Here is a 19,086-nt window from a genome sequence, read left to right as displayed (position 1 = left end):
TGATCCTTGTTTTGGGCTAATAGTGTCCCCAAAGTTGTGTACCTGTGAATGGGACCTTATTTGGAGTTAGGGTCTCTGCAGATAGAATGATGTTTAAAGAGGTCACATTGGGTTAGGGTAGACCCTAAACCCAATACAGGCAGTCCTCGAGTTACACTGGACTCGACATATGTCATTTTGTGGTTATGTCGCCATCTCCCATTTACAATATTTATACAAAAAACATTGTTATTTCGACGTATGTACATATGTGCTTTACGTTTGTGGTTTTTTTTTTGTGTGTGTTTTTTTGTTTTTGTTTTTTTTACCACAAGTAAAGGTCAGGAATTATCTTCCTTTTAAATTTTTTTTACTGTGCCACTTCATTACTGTGTCTGTGCTCCCTGTGAGTGGCGGAGGTGCTCATGCAGGTGGATTCCGACTTACAGCGAAAATCGAAAAATCAGTTATGTCACGCCATAGGAATGGATCTCCTATGTAACCCGAGGACCTGCTGAAAAGGAAAAAGGCCGTGGGACCAAGGAGCCGAGAGCAGAGGAACACCAAAGACGCCTGGGGCCACCAGTAGCTGAAAGAGGCAAGAAGGATCCTCCCCTGGAGCCAAACTGCAGGTCAAGAACCTACCATGCAGACTGGCTATCAACTGGGGAGCCCGGAAAGCAGCGACCTCAGGGACGCGGGGGCCCCCGGACTGCTGGGGCACAGCTGCCCAGAAGGCGAGGCCGCCCAAACCTCAAGAAGCCCAGGACGAAAGCCCGAGACCTCAGCGCTCACATCTGGCACTTCTCCTGGCTGAGCGTTTGGAGCGAGTTGCGGGGCGGACTGGCCTCCAGCTTGTGGAAGTGGCTTTAAGTCGGTGGCCGCACTCTTCACATCTCCGGGATAAGCCCAGGAGCCACCGGGGCCGCGACGTGCACCGGCGCGAGCCTCCGAGGAGCAGCGCTGCCCGCCGCTGCCCAAGTGACTTCCGGGCGGCGCCCCGCCCCGGGCCCTGCCGGTGCAGCGCGAGGCTAGGACCCGGGCGCCAGATCCCTCCCGCCGGGCTGCGGTGCGCAGGCGCGGCGCGTGGCGGCTCGTCGGCGTCCCGGCCTGCCTCGCGCGCGCTGACGTCGCGCAGCCTCGTCCGCGCCGTCGCCGTCGCTGCCACCGACGCCGCCATTGGAATCGTCTCCACGTCTGTGTGTTCCGTCCCTGCTTACCGCGCTGCGTCGTTTCCCGCGAGCGGCCCGCGCGCCCATCAGCCGCCGCCGCCCGGGGAGGGGGCGGCGGGCCCGGGGCCGCGAGAGTGCGGGTGACAGGCCCGGCCTCGCGGGAGGCCGAGGCGGCGGGCGCTCCCGCCCCGCGCCGGCTGTTCATGAAGCATGTCGGCCACCAGCGTGGACCCCCAGGTAGCGGGCCGGGCTGGGTCGCGGAGTTGGGGGCTGGGGTCTCGGGGGCAGGGTCTGGGGTCGCGGGAACGGGGTCTGTGGTCGGGGCCCCTGGCAGAGTCGCGTGTGACCGCGGATTCCGTTCGCTCCGGAGCGCGCCCCGCCCGCGAGCGGTTCTGGTAAATAACTTTTGTTTCCCTTTCCTTCGGGTTTGGTCCGCTGGTACGTCCCGGCCTGCGGCGGTGCAGAGAAGCAAAGGACAAGACAATAAAGGTGAGCGGAGTGGGGGCCTGGGCAGGCGCCGGAGTGCTGGCGGGAGCGGGAAGTCGCGGAGTGAGGACCATGTGGGAGAAGAGGGGCTAGGAAGCCGCATCGAGAGGCGGGAACTTCCTCAGCTTCAAGGAGATAAGACTGTTTAGGCTGTGGTATTGGGGGAGATTTGACAGGTTGGGAACGGGGACTTTTCGTGGGTGGTGAGAGGAACCGCAAGGTGTTTTGGATGGGGGGAGGGGGGCCGGAAGGAGGCCGGGCTGGATGACTGAGCCTGGCCCATGTGTAAGGGGCCGGCACTGGGCGAAGGGCACTTACAGTCCTTGTCTCCTAAGCCCCTGCTGCTCTCCTGATGTTCTGGCCTGGGGCAAACCCCCAGAGTTAACTGTGAGAACCTGTAAGTGACACTTCATGTCTACTCGGAAGACTGTTTTTAACCATTGTGTGTGTGTGACTCAGGTGTAACCAAATATGGTTCATCGTGTTTTCAGCTGGAAAAGGCCCAACACTTTATTTACATTATTTACATTTTCTTTCCTTTTCTGGTTGAGCCGTACGACTGGGAAATAGAAGAGAGCCAGGTAATAAGCTGAGAAACATCTTTCAGACAGTCTGTTTCCCAGCTGCAACTATGCTCACCAGGGCCTGGTCCTCTCACCTCTGTGCAGGCTGTTGGGCTTGACTTAAGTCTTAGACCACTTTGTCTTTATTAAAACATGGCTCTAGGGTGCTTGTGCTATTTTGTCTGCACCTCTGTTTTGTCCACATCTATCAAATAAGGATGAAATCTTTATCCAGAAAGCATAACCTCAGTGACTGAAAGTTCTAATTAGTTGTATAAATATTGGTTCCATGCTATTTATGCCCATTGCTAAATAAATGCAATTTCTGGCAGAAATTGATGTGTATAGTCCTTACTACCTTTAATTTCCATACTTAAAAGTAATTTTTAAAAATGCAAAAATTTATTTCTCTATTCTAGTACAAAATGGTTCTTTGCATCAGAAGGATACAGTTCATGACAATGACTTTGAGCCCTACCTTTCTGGACAGTCAAATCAGGTGAGTTTATCTTTTTTAGCATGTATTTCTACATTAGTTTTGACTGCGTTGTGTGATCTCCCTTGACTGCTATATTGTTGAATTTGTTACTTTAAATGACAAAGAAGCAGACTGTAGAGTACTAGAAATAATAGAAAAACTGCTAATGAGGACGAGCTTGGGTGAGTGCAGCAAATGGGTGAGTGCAGCAAAGCTAGATGTCTCTAAGGAAATGCAGTCCCGCAGGGCTGGCATGAGCTGACTTGTAGTTGGCCTCGGCGTTGGTGGTCAGCAACGTGCTGCCTTGGACCAGTTGGAGGCGTAAGGTGTTCTCAGACGATGGGCAGGGGAGTAGCTGGGAGCCCCGCTTTGGGGTCCACTCCTTCCTTGGGTTAGAATCTCAGCCCCACCACTGACTGCTGCTCCCTCAAGTGGCTTGCCCCCTGCCATTTCCTTTTCTATAAGTGGACAGTGGTGAGTGCTCGGGGGTAAATTGCCCTGGTTAAAGCCACTTGGGTTAAGGTTTAATATATAAATATAATATCTCCCACTTTTAAAAACGCACTGTGCTCATTTGCTTTAGAGTAAAAGCACTCTTTGCCTTTTCCCTGTGGTGAACTAGAGCCAGTGTGCCCTTCTATAAAGTGTCTGCAAGCTCCTCACCCTCCACCCTCCTCCTACTGCTCTACAGGTGGCAGCTGGGCCCGAGAACCTGCCCTGCCTCCGGGAGAACCAGGGGCGGCAGAGTAGAGCCTTGGCGGCTCCTCCAGTGGTGAAAGCAAGAAGTTAATGGGCTTATCTTCTTTATTTTTTTTTTAGGTGATTTAAATACTATGCAAATATTTGTGGTAATTTTAACCAAAAGGAGGGGTTGCCTCACTATACTTGGAATTTATTTCTATGAAGTGGAGCTTTCCTGTTACTTCAGGATTTGTTTTAAAATGGACAAGGTTTCTGGTGTCAGTGGAGTGGTCACAGGTCTGTCGCTGGGGAAGGCGTGTGGAAAGACCCTCGTAGTTGAAACTCCATGTGAACAGCCTGAAAATGGCCCCTTTGTCCCGATCGCCAAGAGATGCACTTCTCAGCCTTTGCTTCACAGTAAATCCAGGCTCCGGTTTTTACAGAAAAACCAGCTGTTGTGGATGCTAGGGAGCGGGGACAAGGGAGGGGAGCGCTGTTGGTCTTGCAGATGGAGAAACCAGAGAGCAGAAGTGGCAGAGCTTGGCAGTGCAGAGCCAGGCCCTCTCCACAGTCCCTGTATCTGGTCACTTTCTTTGGCAGACAGACTCCTGTTAGGAAAGTGCTCTGTGCATCCTGGTCCCCAATTCTCACTGAGCAAGTGCTGGGTGTCCAGCCACAGGTTCTGGTGAGGGAGGGACAGAGATTGGTGTGGCTGATGTGGAAACAGTAAGCTCAGTCCCTGTGGCTGCGCCCGGTAAGCTGAGGTAGTATTGACGCGTGACAAGCTGCGCAGGTGCAGTTTTATGAGGACTTTCCCTTGTGCACATGCATACCTACCCCATGGTGCTTTTCTTTTAACCCAGATGTTTGCTGTAGCCGGGCAGAGGCTACAGAGGCTACTGAGCTCTTTTATCTTGTAAAGCCTTGCGCTGGGTGACGAGGAGAACATTTCAAGGCCTGCCTGTGGTCAGGAGCCTTGGCAGTGGGACCATTGCCCTGGGTGGGGCCTTGTAGCAGAGGCTGGTCATCCTGAGCACAGCTGGCAGGATCCAGAGGAATTAACCTTCATTGTCAAGTTGCTCAAACCTTCTCCAGGCAGGAAGTAAATGCAGAAACTGTGGCTGTCAAGCTGCCACCTCCATGTGAACTCAATTTGACCTGAAGGCTGAAGTCACAGCCCTGAGCTCAGGGACGGGCAGAGCTCACTTGGTCACTGTTTTCAAAATTGCCCTTGATGCTTTTCTTTTTACATAATTTATTCAAGTTTCTTTTGTTTCCTTTTAAAATAAACGGTTCTCAGCATATGTGAAGGATGTGAAGCATTTGAGTCATATCAGAATTCCTTCTCAGAAAAAAAGGACATAGGAAGCAGATACTTCCAACTTTAAAATAAATTTACCTGGTTGTTCAGAATGAGGGTTTTTTTTTTTTTTTTTAATGTGGTTAAATTTTTGTAAATATGAAAAACTTGAAAAATATTTTTAATGATTTCAGAGGAAGGGAGATGGGGAGAGAGAGAGAGAAATATCAATGATGAGAGAATCATTGATCAGCTGCCTCCTGTACCCCCACACTGGGGATCGAGCTGGCAACCCAGGCAGGAAATGTGTCCCTGTCCGGGAATCGTAGGTATATGCTCAACCACTGAGCTATGCAGGCCAGGCTGAAAAACTTTTAATTCTAGAATAGATTTAAAGCTTTGTTGTGTTTTACTGCTTTCCCAAAGAAAACAACCCAAAGGTAGTCACTGACTATTTGAAATTTAAAAATATATATTTTATTGACTTTTTTACAGAGAGGAAGGTAGAGGGATAGAGTTAGAAACATCAATGAGAGAGAGACATCGATCAGCTGTCCCCTGCACACCCCCTCAGGGGATATGCCCGCAACCAAAGTACATGCCTCTGATCAGAATCGAACCCAGGACCTTTCAGCTCTATCCGCTGAGCCAAACTGGTCTCGGCTGAAATTTCTTTGGCGTGTCCATTTGTTTACAATATTGACTTAGTCACCAGATGCCCTGCTGAGTTCAGTGCCTGGGGCTCCTTCTCTATGTCTGGAGGCTGGTTTTGCCTTGACCACTGTCAGTGGGTGTGGCCTGAGTGACAGTCCCTTCTGCGAAAGTGCCAGGTGTGGTGGTGGTTTTTTTCCTAGAAGAAGATGCCTGCTCACAGGGGTCGTGCACTGAGAATTTGTTCTCCTTTGGTTTACGCACCATGTCCCTGATGAGTGGACTCTAGGTCACAACCTCAGGTGTACAGTTGACCAAGGGATGGCTTGTTGACTGTACAGAGGCTAAGCGGAGGCGGGTATGGGCTGGAGCACCTCTTGTCACATACTGTGTGCGGAGCTCATGCTCAGGGGACAGGGAGGACGTCAGCTATGAGCCCTCCATGTCTGCGTTTTCATTTGGTGGATTGCAGTCCACTTCATGTGCATACGGGGATTTAGGACAGTGTCAGTTCTCTTAAGTTTAGGAACTACCTCCTTCACAGGGCAAGGCTGGAAGCTGTGGTGTGGATGGCAGCCTAACCGCAGCCCTTTCATATTTCACATGGGGTTGGCATCTCCAGGTTTCTTTCTGCTCAGGATGACATTTCATATAGCTTGTTGAGTGAACCTGCTGTGTCCTGATGGTTAGCTAGTGCTTTGAAGTCTCATTCCCATCGTTGGCATTTCTGTCTCCTCCAGCCCTGAGAATAGTCTTAACTCATCATCCCCTGTTGTTTCCACAGAGTAACAGTTACCCCTCCATGGCCGATCCCTACCTGTCCAGCTATTACCCGCCGTCCATTGGATTCCCTTACTCCCTTAATGAGGCGCCGTGGTCAACCGGAGGGGACCCTCCCATCCCGTACCTCACCACCTATGGACAGCTCAGCAATGGCGATCATCACTTCATGCATGACGCGGTGTTCGGACAGCCTGGAGGCCTGGGAAACAACATCTACCAACACAGGTTTAATTTTTTCCCTGAAAACCCTGCCTTCTCTGCCTGGGGGACCAGTGGGTCGCAGGGGCAGCAGGCCCAGAGTTCCGCTTATGGGAGCAGCTACACCTACCCACCAAGCTCCCTGGGCGGCACGATTGTGGACGGGCAGACGGGCTTTCACAGCGACACCCTCAACAAGGCCCCTGGGATGAACAGCCTGGAGCAGGGCATGGTGGGCCTGAAGATCGGTGATGTCACCACCTCTGCAGTCAAGACAGTGGGCTCAGTCGTCAGCAGTGTGGCAATGACTGGCGTGCTTTCTGGCAATGGTGGGACAAATGTAAACATGCCGGTTTCGAAGCCGACTTCATGGGCTGCCATCGCCAGCAAGCCGGCAAAGCCGCAGCCGAAAATGAAAGCCAAGGGTGGACCTGTCATCGGGGCCGCACTGCCCCCTCCACCTATAAAGCATAACATGGACATTGGCACCTGGGATAACAAGGGGCCCATGCCCAAAGCTCCGGCCCCCCAGCAGGTGCCGGCTCCCCAATCTGCCCCCCAGCCTCAACCGGTTGTGCAGCCTCTGTCAGTTCAGCCCCCACCTTTGGCCCAACCACAGTATCAGAGCCCTCAGCCACTGCCCCAAACCCGCTGGGTCGCTCCCCGCAACAGGAATGCAGCGTTTGGGCAGAGCTCGGGGACCGGGGGTAACAGTCACTCCCCTGGAAGCATCCAGCCTAGTTCTGCCCCGAGCGCAGAATCCCATCCAGTCCTTGAAAAACTGAAGGCTGCCCACAGCTACAACCCTAAGGAGTTTGACTGGAACCTGCGGAGCGGCCGCGTGTTCATAATAAAGAGCTACTCGGAGGATGACGTGCACCGCTCCATCAAGTACTCCATCTGGTGCAGCACCGAGCATGGTAACAAGCGCCTGGACGGCGCCTTCCGCTCCGTCAGCAGCAAGGGGCCTGTCTACCTGCTCTTCAGCGTCAACGGCAGCGGCCACTTCTGCGGGGTGGCGGAGATGAAGTCGCCCGTGGACTACGGCACAAGCGCTGGGGTCTGGTCTCAGGACAAGTGGAAGGGCAAGTTCGACGTGAAGTGGATTTTTGTCAAGGACGTGCCCAATAACCAGCTACGGCACATCCGGCTGGAGAACAATGACAACAAGCCGGTCACAAACTCCCGCGACACCCAGGAGGTGCCCTTAGAAAAAGCAAAGCAAGTGCTGAAAATCATCGCCTCGTACAAGCACACCACGTCCATCTTCGATGACTTTTCTCACTACGAGAAGCGCCAGGAGGAGGAGGAGGTGGTGCGCAAGGTGAGTTGGGTGAGTCGGAGTCCGGGGCCCTTGCCTCCCTGGTGTAAAGCCTCGTGACATTACAGTGGATGATGGCCAGACGGAACTTTTGATCCTTTTTCAGTTTTTAAGAAACAGTGATTGGGACCACAGTGCACAGTTCTGCTGGGAAGGACTTGTGGGTGACTCACTTTTCCTCTCTGAGCCATGGTCTTTCTAGAACGAATGGTGTGTCCTAGTCTTTGTCGAGTCAGGGACACACTGTTCTTGGGCGGTGGGGTCAAAGCGAGGCTGCTGGGCTGCGAGGCCCCACTCTCTGAGGGAAGGACACTGATCTGCAGGTTGCTGTTTATTTTTTCTCAAAAACCCAGTATCTTGCAGTTTTGGAAAGTTGACCCGGCTCTCTGGATGATGAGAGAATGGCGGGAATGGGGGCTGGGTTCAGACGGGTTCGAACAGCCCAAACCAGTAGGCCAGGAGTTAGGTCTCTGGGGGTCCAGCTTCCCCTTATGCAGAGACGCGTGGAGCCGCCGCAGTGGAGCTCACTTTGGAGAGAGCTCGCAGGGGCCCACAGGCTGGCTCCAAAGTGGGTGCACAAGGGCAGTGGAACGTTCTGAGGCGGACTTAGTCCTGAGATTCTCTCCTACGTCTTTGCTTTTCAAATGACCTTTCTTTCATGAAATGTCATTTGGTAATCGGTACATTTTCAATCTTTTTTTGGTTGTCCATGTTAAAGCATCACCCACCTGTGAGCTTCAAATGTTCCAAAGCAGTTAGCAGAAAGGCAGCAATCGGGCCTATCGTCCTCGGTGGTGAAAGTTTATCCTTACGGTGACAGCTCGTGAGCACACTTGGAAAACAAAGTTAGTCTCTCATTGATTCCTGTGCAGAAAATAGAAAGGCTTGTCATTTATTTCCAGTTACTGACATGCTGTATTTTAGCTCCTTTAGGTATAGCGTAAAATACCTAAATAAATAAAATGGCTGACTTCACAGGGATAAAACAGAGAGCTCATTGGTTATGCAATTTGAGGGCCTTAGATGGCTTGCAGCTGGTTCTTGCTATGTGTGCAGTTCATCTTAAATACTATGATGATTTCCTTAAAGCTCACGAGGTTCCGAAAGTGAGGATAAGCTGAGGTATGGTGTTTAGAAAGTTCTAGTGCCTTAAAACTTGCAGTGTAGCAGCTAAACCCTCAGCTGTCTGTCAGTGAGTTGGGTGAAGCCTGCAGTCAAACCAGGGAACTCAGCTTTGAGCCCTTCCCCCAGCCAGCCCGACAGGCCTTTGCAATCCAACTGGAACACAAATGTGGCTGCTTTTGCTTCCCTGGACATCCTTGGAATGCTCTGGCGGGGCCTCCCAGACCTGGCGCCCCGGCTCCCGGCGTCAGCGCCACTCTAACTTACAGGACGGGAGGGACAGGGCGGGGTCCCATTGGTGCTCACTGTGCCTTAGACTGGGTGGTTCTTGCCTGCTCCCTAGCACCTCCCACAGGGCACTCTGGGTTCCCTGGCGGTCAGCTGGGCTCTGAAGAACAGACGGACTGAGAGGCGTTTGGAGGCTTGTGCTTGGGCTGCCAGCTCTCAGACACCTAGACACAGAGGTGCCTTTTGCCAGTAAGTTGCAGGTGACTGCCATGCTGTCTCAATAAGCTAAAATTTGGAGACTCACTGATGCCTTGAGAGCTGCGTCACACCTGGTCCTGTAGGTGAGTGTCAGTGCCTGGAGAGCCTGCCTTTCCGTTTTGCTGCTGAAGAGCTCCAAAAAGGACAGCCTCCAGGGCCTGGCTCCTCCCATCACAGCCAGCAGCCACAGAAACACCGGGGCTTTCGGAGCACGAGGCGAGGCGGGAGTGGTGTAGGATGCTGGTCCTTGTTAAGAGAACCGGGGACACTCAGGTTCCAAGTCAGGACAGGGAGGAGGTGCTGGGGCTAGAGCGGTGCCTCTTTCAGGGCCAGGTGCTCATTGGAAAGTAGCGGGGCCTCTGACAAGCTCCCTGTCCTGGGTGATGAGGTGGATGTGGGGAGAGAATTGGGGTGTGTTGTTAACCTGAAGACACATTCAGTTCATTTTTAGCAAAAGGGGTTCATCTTGTTTTGTAACCCTTTCAGTATCTAGTAAGATTCCTCGTTTCATAACCCTTTCATTGTCTAGTAACTCGTCTGTTAGGGACTCTGTCACGACCAGCTCCCATATCAGGTGTCCTTCAGAGCTTTGTCCTGACTACCAGATGGGGCAGGATGAAGTGGGCAAGCAGGGCTGCACTGGGTGCAGGGACAGGTGCTCCTCCTCGGGCACATCCTACATCTCCACTGAGCATAGTCACAGCCTTATGAAGAGCCTGCTGCTGGGATCCAGCGAGCAGGGAGGCTCCCCTGGGAATCAGCTTGTCACCCCCCAGGACACACCAACCAGATGGCTCTGCCTGGAACAGGTGGTTGGCAGGCCCGGTCTGCACAGCCAGGACCCTGAAGCCTGGAGCTGCTGGCGGAGGGGAGTGTCCAGTGCTGGCCTGTTGTGGCCGGTCTCAGTGGAGCTCGGGTCCAGATCTGTGGCTGCAGTCCCTGGGGCAGCCTGGGACTCAGCTTTGAGGGAGTTTGTGCACATGTTCACCCTAAGTGTTAAACTTATTTCCTCTTTTTTTTTTTTTTTTTTTTGTAGGAACGGCAGAATCGGAACAGACAATAAGGATAAGCCAGTTTCTGTTATGATCTAATGTTCGATTGAAAAGCCGAGTTTCAGAACATGTGCTTGGTGCTGTGCCTGGGTCAGCCCAGCCGTCTTCCTGTGCAGGCCCCGTGCTGCCTCTGCGTTCTCTGTCATTTGTTTTTGCCCAGGTGGCTCTTCACTCGTGTATTTTTTCTGTGTATTATAGTATTGTAGAACTCACTAATAAAGAAGAATGTTTTTGTCAGCTTATCAATCAGATTGACCTAATGCAAAATATAATTATCTTAAAAAAAAACAACACCTAATGCACCCCAAAGAATTTTTTTTCTTTTTTGGCAGAAATTACGTGCTTGTTCTTATATTCAAAGTCATCTAACATCTTTCTTTGTGATTATTTCTCACCCCTGTTGCCTCGTGAACGTATGGAACCATGAGGTGATTTGTCATGTAGTGTATGTGTTAACTACTCCCCAAGTGCAAGTGAGCAGTCACCTGGCTGGGCTGGTTTGCCATTTTATGATCAGCTACCTGTCTGCCATCTGATTTTTTGCTAGAGAAAGATAAATTTTAGTTTTCCAGATTTGGTAACGGCTGTGTTTCCTTGGGCCGCCCACCCTCTGCAGCCCCGCACCGGAACAGCACTGTGCGGCAGGGTGTCCAGCACCGGCGTGGGGAGGTTAGGTCCCGCGTCCAGGCACTCTCAGTGTGTGCAGTTCATTCTGAGCTCCACCTTCTCTTGAGAATCCTGATGCCATTTTACGTTTTTACACCAGTAATGCTGAGCTTCTTGCTCTGCTCTGGTGGCAGACTGGCATGGATGGTGCTGCCCGCTGTAAATCTCACCACGTATCTAATTTCTTTTTGCTGTCAATTGGTTTTTAAAAAGAAAAACTTTAGACACCGAGTTTTTGTTCCTGTTTTGTGGAACGAGGGCTGTTGCACTCACTGTCACCTGTAGTTGAAGCATGGAAATGGTGCTCGTGCCCGCCACGCTCACTCGCACACTCATCTACACGTGCCCCCTAGAGGACTTGCCGTGTAGAGAGCAGATCCTCCTAAAAACTATTTACTCCGAATGGCCCTCTGAGTTCAAGTGTAGATAGGCTGTATTATTTAGACTTGTGTTTAGACTGTGTCCCTTCTGAACTGTTACCACCTGGATGGAGTCATGACAACATGGGACACTTACCTTGAGGGAAGTACAAGCCTTAATAAACAATCCTATTAGCACGTCCAGTGTCCTCTCATTCTTCACCCGCTTTACGGGCTTTTAGCTGCAAAGCCATTAAAGGGTCACCCACTGCCCTAAAGCCTACAGGTCTATCAAGGAGCCGATGACCCCCTAAGTCCTCCCTCACCCTTGTTAGTCTGCTGAACGGAGAGGAACTTGAAAGACCCAGTTCTGACTCGACAGACAGTTGCCTACATTTTGCTGGAGCTTTTGGGACCAGCAGCAGTAGTGTAGGGATTATGCTGAGAGGCCGGGGCCACTGCCGCCCCCAGCACTCAGCTGCTGAAAGGTGTTCTCCCCCTCTCCTGTCCAGCCGCAAGCGTGCCTCTACAGAACTTGTGTGCAGTGGAGTTCGCTGGGTTACAGCCTTGACAAGCATGCCAAAGCCAGAGCGTCCGCGTCATCCCGCAGAACCTCCCCCGCGCCCAGGCAGTGCCAGTCCTGGGTGGAAGGGGACAGGAGACCCAGCTCGGAGAGGCTGTGCCCTTCCTGAGGACTGATCTGCCAGGAGACATGCAGCTTCGCCTTGGCTCAAAGTTGCTTCTCTGGCTTTAATTTGGCAAGAGTGTTAGACCTGGAGTGCCGGTCCCCTCACGCCTGCCGTTTTCGTGTTTGGTCAGTGAACGTGACATGGTCTCTGACGGGAAGTGAGTGCTGGGGGTGCTGCAGTTGCCATGATGTGGCCCTCAGTGTGTTGGGGGCTCCCGGGATGGGCATGGGAGGAGCCTGGCTGGTGCCCGGGAGCACAAGCCTTGCGGACACCTCCGCCTGACAGGATCAGTTACTGACTGGAAGTCACTTGCTCTGAAGGCTTCCTCCAGACCCTTGGAGCTGCCTCGCTTGCATTCCTGGCACTGGGGAGAGTGGGACGGGAGTCATGTTCATGTGCACCGGATGCTGTTAGTAACGTATCCCTCCAAAGCAACTGGGTCGGCCCTTCCCGTGCTCCACCCAAAGCCCGCCCTGCAAGGACTCCCAGTCCCACCACAAGTGCTCTGGTCCCTCTGGCTCAGGAGTGTCCTCGCAGGGTCTGATGGTAAGTGCGCAGATAGCATTGTTGCAGGCTGTTTGGTGTGTCATGGGCCCCTGTGCCTGTGGCCGGGAACCATGGGTAGGACTTGGCTCAGCGGCTGGCTTTTCAGCCAGGATCCTGTCCCTCGGGTTTCTTGCCATCCAAGATTGAGCTTTTGCTCTGATAGGATGGAGGCAGGGCACTCGCTGGTGTGGCTCTCGTCTGGTCCTCTCTGTGACCGACAGTAAGCCCGGGCGAGCAGCAGTTTGGATTTACAGCAGCAAGTGCCCTGACTTACTCCTGCTCTCCCTGCATGCGCTCCCTGTACCTCTGCATGAGTCCTCCTCTGCCCTGCCCTCCCTTAGCCATCCATGCATGGGCCCCCTACCCCACACAATCCCTTCTCTGCAGCCTGCAGTTGCTTTTACGATTTGTGAGTTGAATTATTTTTTCAAAAGCAACATGTTAGGAAAGGCATTTGAACAGCTATCCTGCACCACAGTTTTACTGTAATAAATCTGTGGTGAGAGTCACATGGTGAAATTTTTGCACTAAAAGAACACCCAGTAGACTGTTTCTTCTCAGAGTTCATCTTTATTTCCTGGGAAGGGCCCAAGAAGAGGGTCTGGATGAAGGGAAACTGCTTTCTAAACGGGAACCAGAATGGCTTGCCCCTAGGGTTTCTGCACAGCTTTGGTGTGGAGTGGTTGGGTGATGTGATTGGGGTGCCAAGACTGGTCTCCCTGACATTTTGGAGGATTGTGGGCAAAGGCTGGAGGCTGCCCAAGTGTCAGCTGGGTCTGGGGCTTCTTGGATACAGACCTTTATGGCTTAGGGAGCACTGTCCTCATGTGGGGTTGGGGACCCAAATCACACACCCAGCCAGCTGTTACTGAGCACCCACACTTCATAAACTCTCCTCTGCCTTTCACTGTCTGCAGCATGCAGTCACCTTAAGAGCACATGGGTCTTCTGAATGACCCCTGGATGGCCACAGTTCCAGTAGGTCTGCATCCTCCATTCTGCTTCAAATAACTGAAAATAGGTCCCCATCACTCTCAGTAAGAGTGATGGGACTGGTGGTGGTGATGATGATGGTAGATGGAGATAACTGCCCGCATTTATTGAATGAACATGTTTTAACTCTCCAGCCATCGATGAGGAAATCAAGGCACAGGGAGCTGAGGCCCAATGGCATGAGGGAGGAGGGTACCTTTTGCCTGCTGTCAAGAGGCAACTGCTCTATCCCACTCAGTTCCAGCCGGGTTCCTGGCACAATGCAGGAACCTGTTACCCTCTCTGCCCATCAGGGTCTCACCACCAGCAGGCTCGCCCTGACCTCAGTGGCACGTGTGGCTTGTCCCTCTGAGGGACTCGGAAATACTTGTTAAGTGAACGAAGAGCATGTAGGTGTGCAGGGGCCTCACTAAGTGTGGGCCTGGGTGTCCCTCCCTCCCTCGGAGTCAGGGCAGTGGGCAGTCTCCCAGGAGGAGGGGGTCTGCCTCTGCTGTCCCTGCAGTAGTCAGGTCCCCACTGGTCCCGTCCAGGTGCACAATCCTGCAACGGCTTGGAGGCACCCTCACCTGGTGAGCACTGCACGGGCAGGAGGTGGGTGCAGTCAGGTCTTCGCAGATGAGCCTGAATGCAGGGCCTACTTCCCGGGATTGTCCCAGGCTGGAGTTCTCAGGAGGTTCCAGAGCCATCATACAAGAGGACAGCCAGGTGGGTTGCAGGCTTGATCCCCAGTGGGCAGGAGGCAGCCGATCCATGATTCTCTCTCATCGTTGATGTTTCTATCCCTTCTTCTCTGAAATCAATTAAAAAATACATTTTTTAACAAAGAGGACAGCCAAGTGCTCGCCCGAGACCTGGGCACAAACACATATGGACGTCCAACCCTGCTGAGGTTGCTGGACTCTGGGGCCTGTGGTGTCCCCCCAACATGGTGATCCTGGGGTCAGGTCTTGTCAGGAGGCTGTGGTCCCTGGGGGAGGGAGTCATGGAGGAGCTGCGGGGCCCACAGGAGGGGTCTGCCTGACCAACCTGCGGCCTGTGGCCAGGGACCTAGCCCATGAGCAGAGCCCTGCTATCAGAAGGGCTGTGCCTTTCCCTCCGGGTTAGTTCCCCACTCAGCCTTGGGGCGTGGCGCACCGGCCACTGGCTTCTCTCAGGACCCCCCCTCATCGCAGTGTCTGCAGAAATGGCTCGTAGAGGGACCTCTTCTGAATCATTTCAGGCTCCCACTCCCCAGTACAGGCGTGATGCCTGCTCCTGCCTCCCTGCTGGGAGCTCTCTGGGCGGTAGACCATCGCAGCCTGGCCAGCTGGGAAGAGTAGGTGTGTGCCCATCTCTGTAGCCATTCTCGTCTCGGCCGCTGCTGACTCACAAGGGAGCTGTGAGGTCTGTACATGTCACCTCTGCGGGGACAAGGACAGCTGAAGGACGTAGGCGAGGTGTCCATGCACGAGTGTCCTTTCCGGGCTCTTCCTGACATGGGCCCCAAGGCGGCCGGCCCTGGCCTCCGCTCACTTGAGCAGCCCCTCTTCCCGCCCTGGGAGCCGCATGGGCTTTTTCTTTCCTCTGTGCAGAGAAACAAGTTCCACCGGGGGTGGGCTGCTGAGAAGGGAGGTGGGCCAGCATCCAGGTGGCGTGTGGACATGCAGCTGCTGGCTCAAGGGCAGGGAGGGTGGCTCCTGCTTCCTAGATTCCACAACCAGTTCTGGGCTCCCCCACATGGCTTAGGGGGGGTGCTCCTCCCGGTGAAATACTCGCCGTCTGATGAGCTGGGGAACAGCACCTCACCATTTTTATTTCTCCAGTTTGAGTTACCTCTAATCAGTCTTAGCCCACTGGCTGCTGGGAGCCCAGAGGTGCAGGTTGGGCTGCCAGGGTCTGATTTCTCAGGGTCACCAGGGTCCAGGCTCATATCCGGGCCAGAGGTTGCTGGGGCAGAGAGCCCGGAGAGCCCAGCTCCCAGCCTGGGGCCTGGACTGGAGAGGCCCTGCCTGGAAGGTGAGCCAGGAGGGTGGGGGAGTGACTGCCTGGTGCTGGCTGACCCCTGCCTGGCCCTGTAGCACCTCCCTCTCGGCTGCTGTGTCCAGGGGACACCTGGAGGAGTGTGGAGGAGACTGCGGGCAGCTGGCCTTGTTACTAGGTTTCAATCAGAGCAGAGGCTCGGGGCAGAGTCAAGATGGGGGGCATAGTCATCTACTTGTGTCTCCCTTTCTGGCCCCACACTGAAGTTGGCCTCCTACTGGACAGCTCTGGGATGGGCCCAGGCCAGTGACCAGTTGGTCTCAGGAATCTTCTGCATACTCATCCGAGCTTGCTGTCCCTCAGCAGGACTCCCAGCACCTCTGCAGGTGTGTCTTGTGGACCAGGCCCTGGTCAGGAGCTCTGGGGGTGAGCACTGGGTAGGGCACCCGCCATTTCTCTGGAGCAGGCCAGCTGTCTGAGGATGCGCGTGTGTGGAGCATGTGACTGAGGAGGAGGGAGGCTGAGCATGGACACACAGGGCTGCGTTGGGTACTGAGCGCCAGTCCTGGGCTCAGCCAAGAGGTCTGGGCATGTGGCCCTGCCCGCACTGCAGCAGTTGTCCAGCGAGGCCTGCTCAGGGGAAGCCCAGGACCCTGGGGCAGGGTGCAGTGACTTTAGGCCTTCCTTGGGGGAGGGTTCTAGGAGGAGAGTGCTCCCAAACTTGTTCCAGGGGGAACCCTCATCAGAGATCAGCCAGCCAGGACTGTGCCCAGGGCCATCCCTCAGTTCCAGGTGTCCTCCGGCCTGGCTAACAGCTCAGAGGCTCATCTGGTCAGGAGCCAAGCCCATGAAGGGAGGTGGGCAAGCATGGAGCCCAGAGAGCCAGGGGAGCAGGGGCCAGCTTCCTTCAGAGGGAGGGTCCATAATGAGGTTCAGGAGGTTCTGAGCAGCCCTGAGAGAAAGCTCAGACCGGACAGAAGCCTGGCTCCTTCCACACCAGAGGGACATCAGGCCAGGGCTTTCCCCAGCTCCCATGCACACACCGGACAGGGGGTGCCTCTGCGGTGCCGTTCGCACCCCTCCCAGAGGAAGGAGTGGGGAGAGGCCACCATGCCCAAGGCCAGTACTATGGGGCCAGCTCTGCCTCTCCATGGTCAGCCCCAGGCTTTCTGGGGCGTCCTTGCCACTTCCCTGTGCTCCATGGGGGCAGGAGATGGAGGGACGGGGGCCTGGCTCGGGGTGGGCACAGGAACATGGGGGCCCTGGCTTCTGCTCATGCCTGCAGCTGTCTCAGGGAGGGGCCTGGAGGTCTGGGCTGAAGAGTGGGGGAGGCTTTAGGAGTGGGAGGGGCCAGGCCTGCACCTAAGTGGTCCTTTCTGTGCTGGTTTTCCAGGCCTAGCATTCAGAAGCTGGGGAATTTGGAGGGAACTAAGGCCCTGCTCAAGGGCCTACTTGCCAGAGGGGCTCATCCCAGCTGCCATAAGAGGAAAAACTGCGCGACTGCGAACCAGGGTTGAAGACTTGCTGGAGGAGGGTGGGCACCTTCCTGTGCCGTTGCCACTGATCTTTGCCCGAGTGGCCTGTCTGCACCGAAGTAGCCCAGTGACCCCAGGAGCAGTCAGGGAACTGGCTGGGTGCTGGGAGGCAGCAGCCAGCCGGCACAGCGCGTGCGGCGTTGCCAGCAGGTGGCGCTGGCTCCCAGGACAGAAAAAAAAAATGCCTGCAGCAAACCCGAGTGGGTGTCACTGCGGCTGCTGAGGGAGGAGGGGTTTGACACCTTCCCCCTCTGCTGGCTGCGGAGCCTCACGTGCCTGAGTCCCGCATAGTCCAGAGCCAGGTCTGGGGCGCCATGCGGCCAGGCGCACGCACCTGCCCTTGTTTGCGCTCTGGACACGTGCAGACCTGTCCTCCTCCTCTGCATTTTGAACCTCGTCCTCCAGGCTCAGGGCAGTTGCGGGAGCTCAGTGAGGGCGACCCCCAACCCGCGGCCCAGCCCACTGAGGGAGGACAGACCTCAGACCCTAATCCCTCCCTCGTCGTCATGGCAACAGTCCTGCGGTTTGGGCAAATGGCCCTCGGGGCACAATTGGCCTCGCGCCCGCGGTGCTCCAGTCCTGCGGGGCCGCTCCGCCGCCAGCACCGCGGTCAGCTCCCGGCCCGCCGGCAAGGTGGCCGGACCTCCCCTAGCCCAGCTCCAGCACCCGTTTCCCAGCGCTGGGCGCCCCCGCCCCCCGCGGCTCCCACCCCGTTCCTGCTCCCCGCGGGCCCTCCCTTTGTTTCCGGCCCCCGCGCTTTCCCGGACGCCCCCCCCCCAGCCCCCGGCGCCCGCCGCGGGCTCCTCGGCGCTCCGGGCTGCAGACACACGTGGCCAAGGGCCGAGCGGTGGCCGCAGGCTCCCTCTCCGGCGCCCCGCCTGCCCGCCCGCCTTTGTGTCCGCGGCCAGGCCGGCCTCCGCGGGCGCATTGTTCGCCGGATTTGGCGGCGGCGCGGGGGCGCGGGCCGGGCTCGCCTCCCCCGGGGAGGGCTCTCCGTGAGAAAGGAGGAGGCGCCGCTCTTGGCATTCACCGCGTGCCTTAATTGTATGGACATTAAATCAAGGTCCGCTGTGAACACGCAGAGGGGCCCTCAGGCTGCGGCGCCGCGGGCGGCCGGGGTCGGGCTGCGGCTCGCGTGGCTCCGCACGAAGGGCGCCGCGCTCCGGCTCTTCGCCCCGGGGCGGGCGCTGCGCCCACCGGCCTGCTCGGCCCCAGCCCGGACCCGCCCCACCTCCGAGAACCCGGTCCTCGGCCCCCGCCTCGGGGAGGGGCCGCGCCCGGCGGAATCGCGGGAGGAGGCGCGGGGCCGAGGCGGCGGGGGGGCGGGCCGTGCGGCGCCCCGAGGTGCAGAGCCCGCTCCTCCCGGCGCCCCTCTCCCCCGCCCCGCGCAGCCCACGCGGGCGGAGGACGGATCTGGATGCTCCGAGATGAAAGCCGGCGCCTTTGCTCACCCCTGCGAGCTCGCCCTCCCCGAGCCCGGGCGGCCAGAGGCGGCGGGAAAGTCGGGAGCCGGAGGAACCGCTCCCGGGCTCGCCCGGCCCGGCCCGAACAGTTACCCGTCGCGGGCGGAGCTGCCGCCGCCGCCTGCGCTCCCAGCGCCGCCGTCCGCCGCCGCCTCGGTGCCCAGGAGCCTCCCGCGCCGGGAGGAGGCGGGCGCCGCCAAGGAGCCGGCAGTCCTCGCAGTCACGGCCTCCGCGCCCAGCTCCGCTCGCCGCCCGGCCCGGGCGCAGCGCTCCCGCCGCCGCCGCGCGCGTATCTGAGCCGCTGGCCCGGAGCGATCACCGGGCGCGCTGACGTCACCGCCGCCCCGCGCCGCGCCGAGGTGTCCTTGAGACTGCGGAGGGCCGTGCGCGCGCACACTCACACTCACACACACACACACACTCACAGGCACACACTCACACTCACAGGCACACACTCACACACACACTCACAGGCACACACTCACACACACACTCACAGGCACACACACACACACACTCACAGGCACACACACACTCACAGGCACACACACACTCACACACTCACAGGCACACTCAAACACACACACAGGCACACACAGGCACA

At 56.1% G+C, this 19,086-nt stretch overlaps 1 protein-coding gene and 1 long non-coding RNA gene across 3 annotated transcripts; one reads left to right on the top strand and one right to left on the bottom strand.

The window, feature by feature from the left end:
* Positions 1 to 1,141: 1,141 nt before the first annotated feature.
* On the top strand, positions 1,142 to 11,495 carry YTHDF1 (YTH N6-methyladenosine RNA binding protein F1). 2 transcript variants are annotated; one of them, XM_084888992.1, is made up of 5 exons: positions 1,142 to 1,388; positions 1,616 to 1,640; positions 2,620 to 2,699; positions 6,095 to 7,624; positions 10,257 to 11,495. In XM_084888992.1, exons 1-5 carry the CDS (start codon positions 1,362 to 1,364, stop codon positions 10,281 to 10,283), a joined length of 1,689 nt encoding a protein of 562 aa, XP_084745118.1. In that variant the 5' UTR covers positions 1,142 to 1,361; the 3' UTR covers positions 10,284 to 11,495. The 2 variants fall into 2 exon arrangements, with proteins under 2 accessions (XP_084745118.1, XP_084745119.1); XM_084888993.1 differs by having other exon boundaries at positions 1,144 to 1,388; positions 6,095 to 7,615.
* A 1,599-nt stretch (positions 11,496 to 13,094) lies between these two features.
* On the bottom strand, positions 13,095 to 17,939 carry LOC311624117. Its single transcript, XR_014795256.1, has 3 exons — positions 16,746 to 17,939; positions 14,895 to 16,713; positions 13,095 to 14,315 (listed from the first exon to the last, which is right to left on the bottom strand). It is a non-coding gene; the product is annotated as an uncharacterized lncRNA (long non-coding RNA).
* Positions 17,940 to 19,086: the final 1,147 nt, after the last annotated feature.

Source organism: Pipistrellus hanaki (genome assembly GCF_964339955.1).
Source record: "Pipistrellus hanaki genome assembly, chromosome: 6".
Classification (NCBI taxonomy): Eukaryota; Metazoa; Chordata; class Mammalia; order Chiroptera; family Vespertilionidae; genus Pipistrellus; species Pipistrellus hanaki.
This window is presented reverse-complemented; position numbering and strand designations above follow the sequence as displayed.

Excerpts from the sequence above, each read along its gene's own strand:
- YTHDF1 (XM_084888992.1), top strand. The coding sequence starts at position 1,362 with ATGTCGGCCACCAGCGTGGACCCCCAG. Across the intron at positions 1,389-1,615 it reads CCACCAGCGTGGACCCCCAG|AGAAGCAAAGGACAAGACAA; the intron begins GTAGCGGGCCGG and ends GCGGCGGTGCAG. Across the intron at positions 1,641-2,619 it reads CAAAGGACAAGACAATAAAG|TACAAAATGGTTCTTTGCAT; the intron begins GTGAGCGGAGTG and ends TCTCTATTCTAG.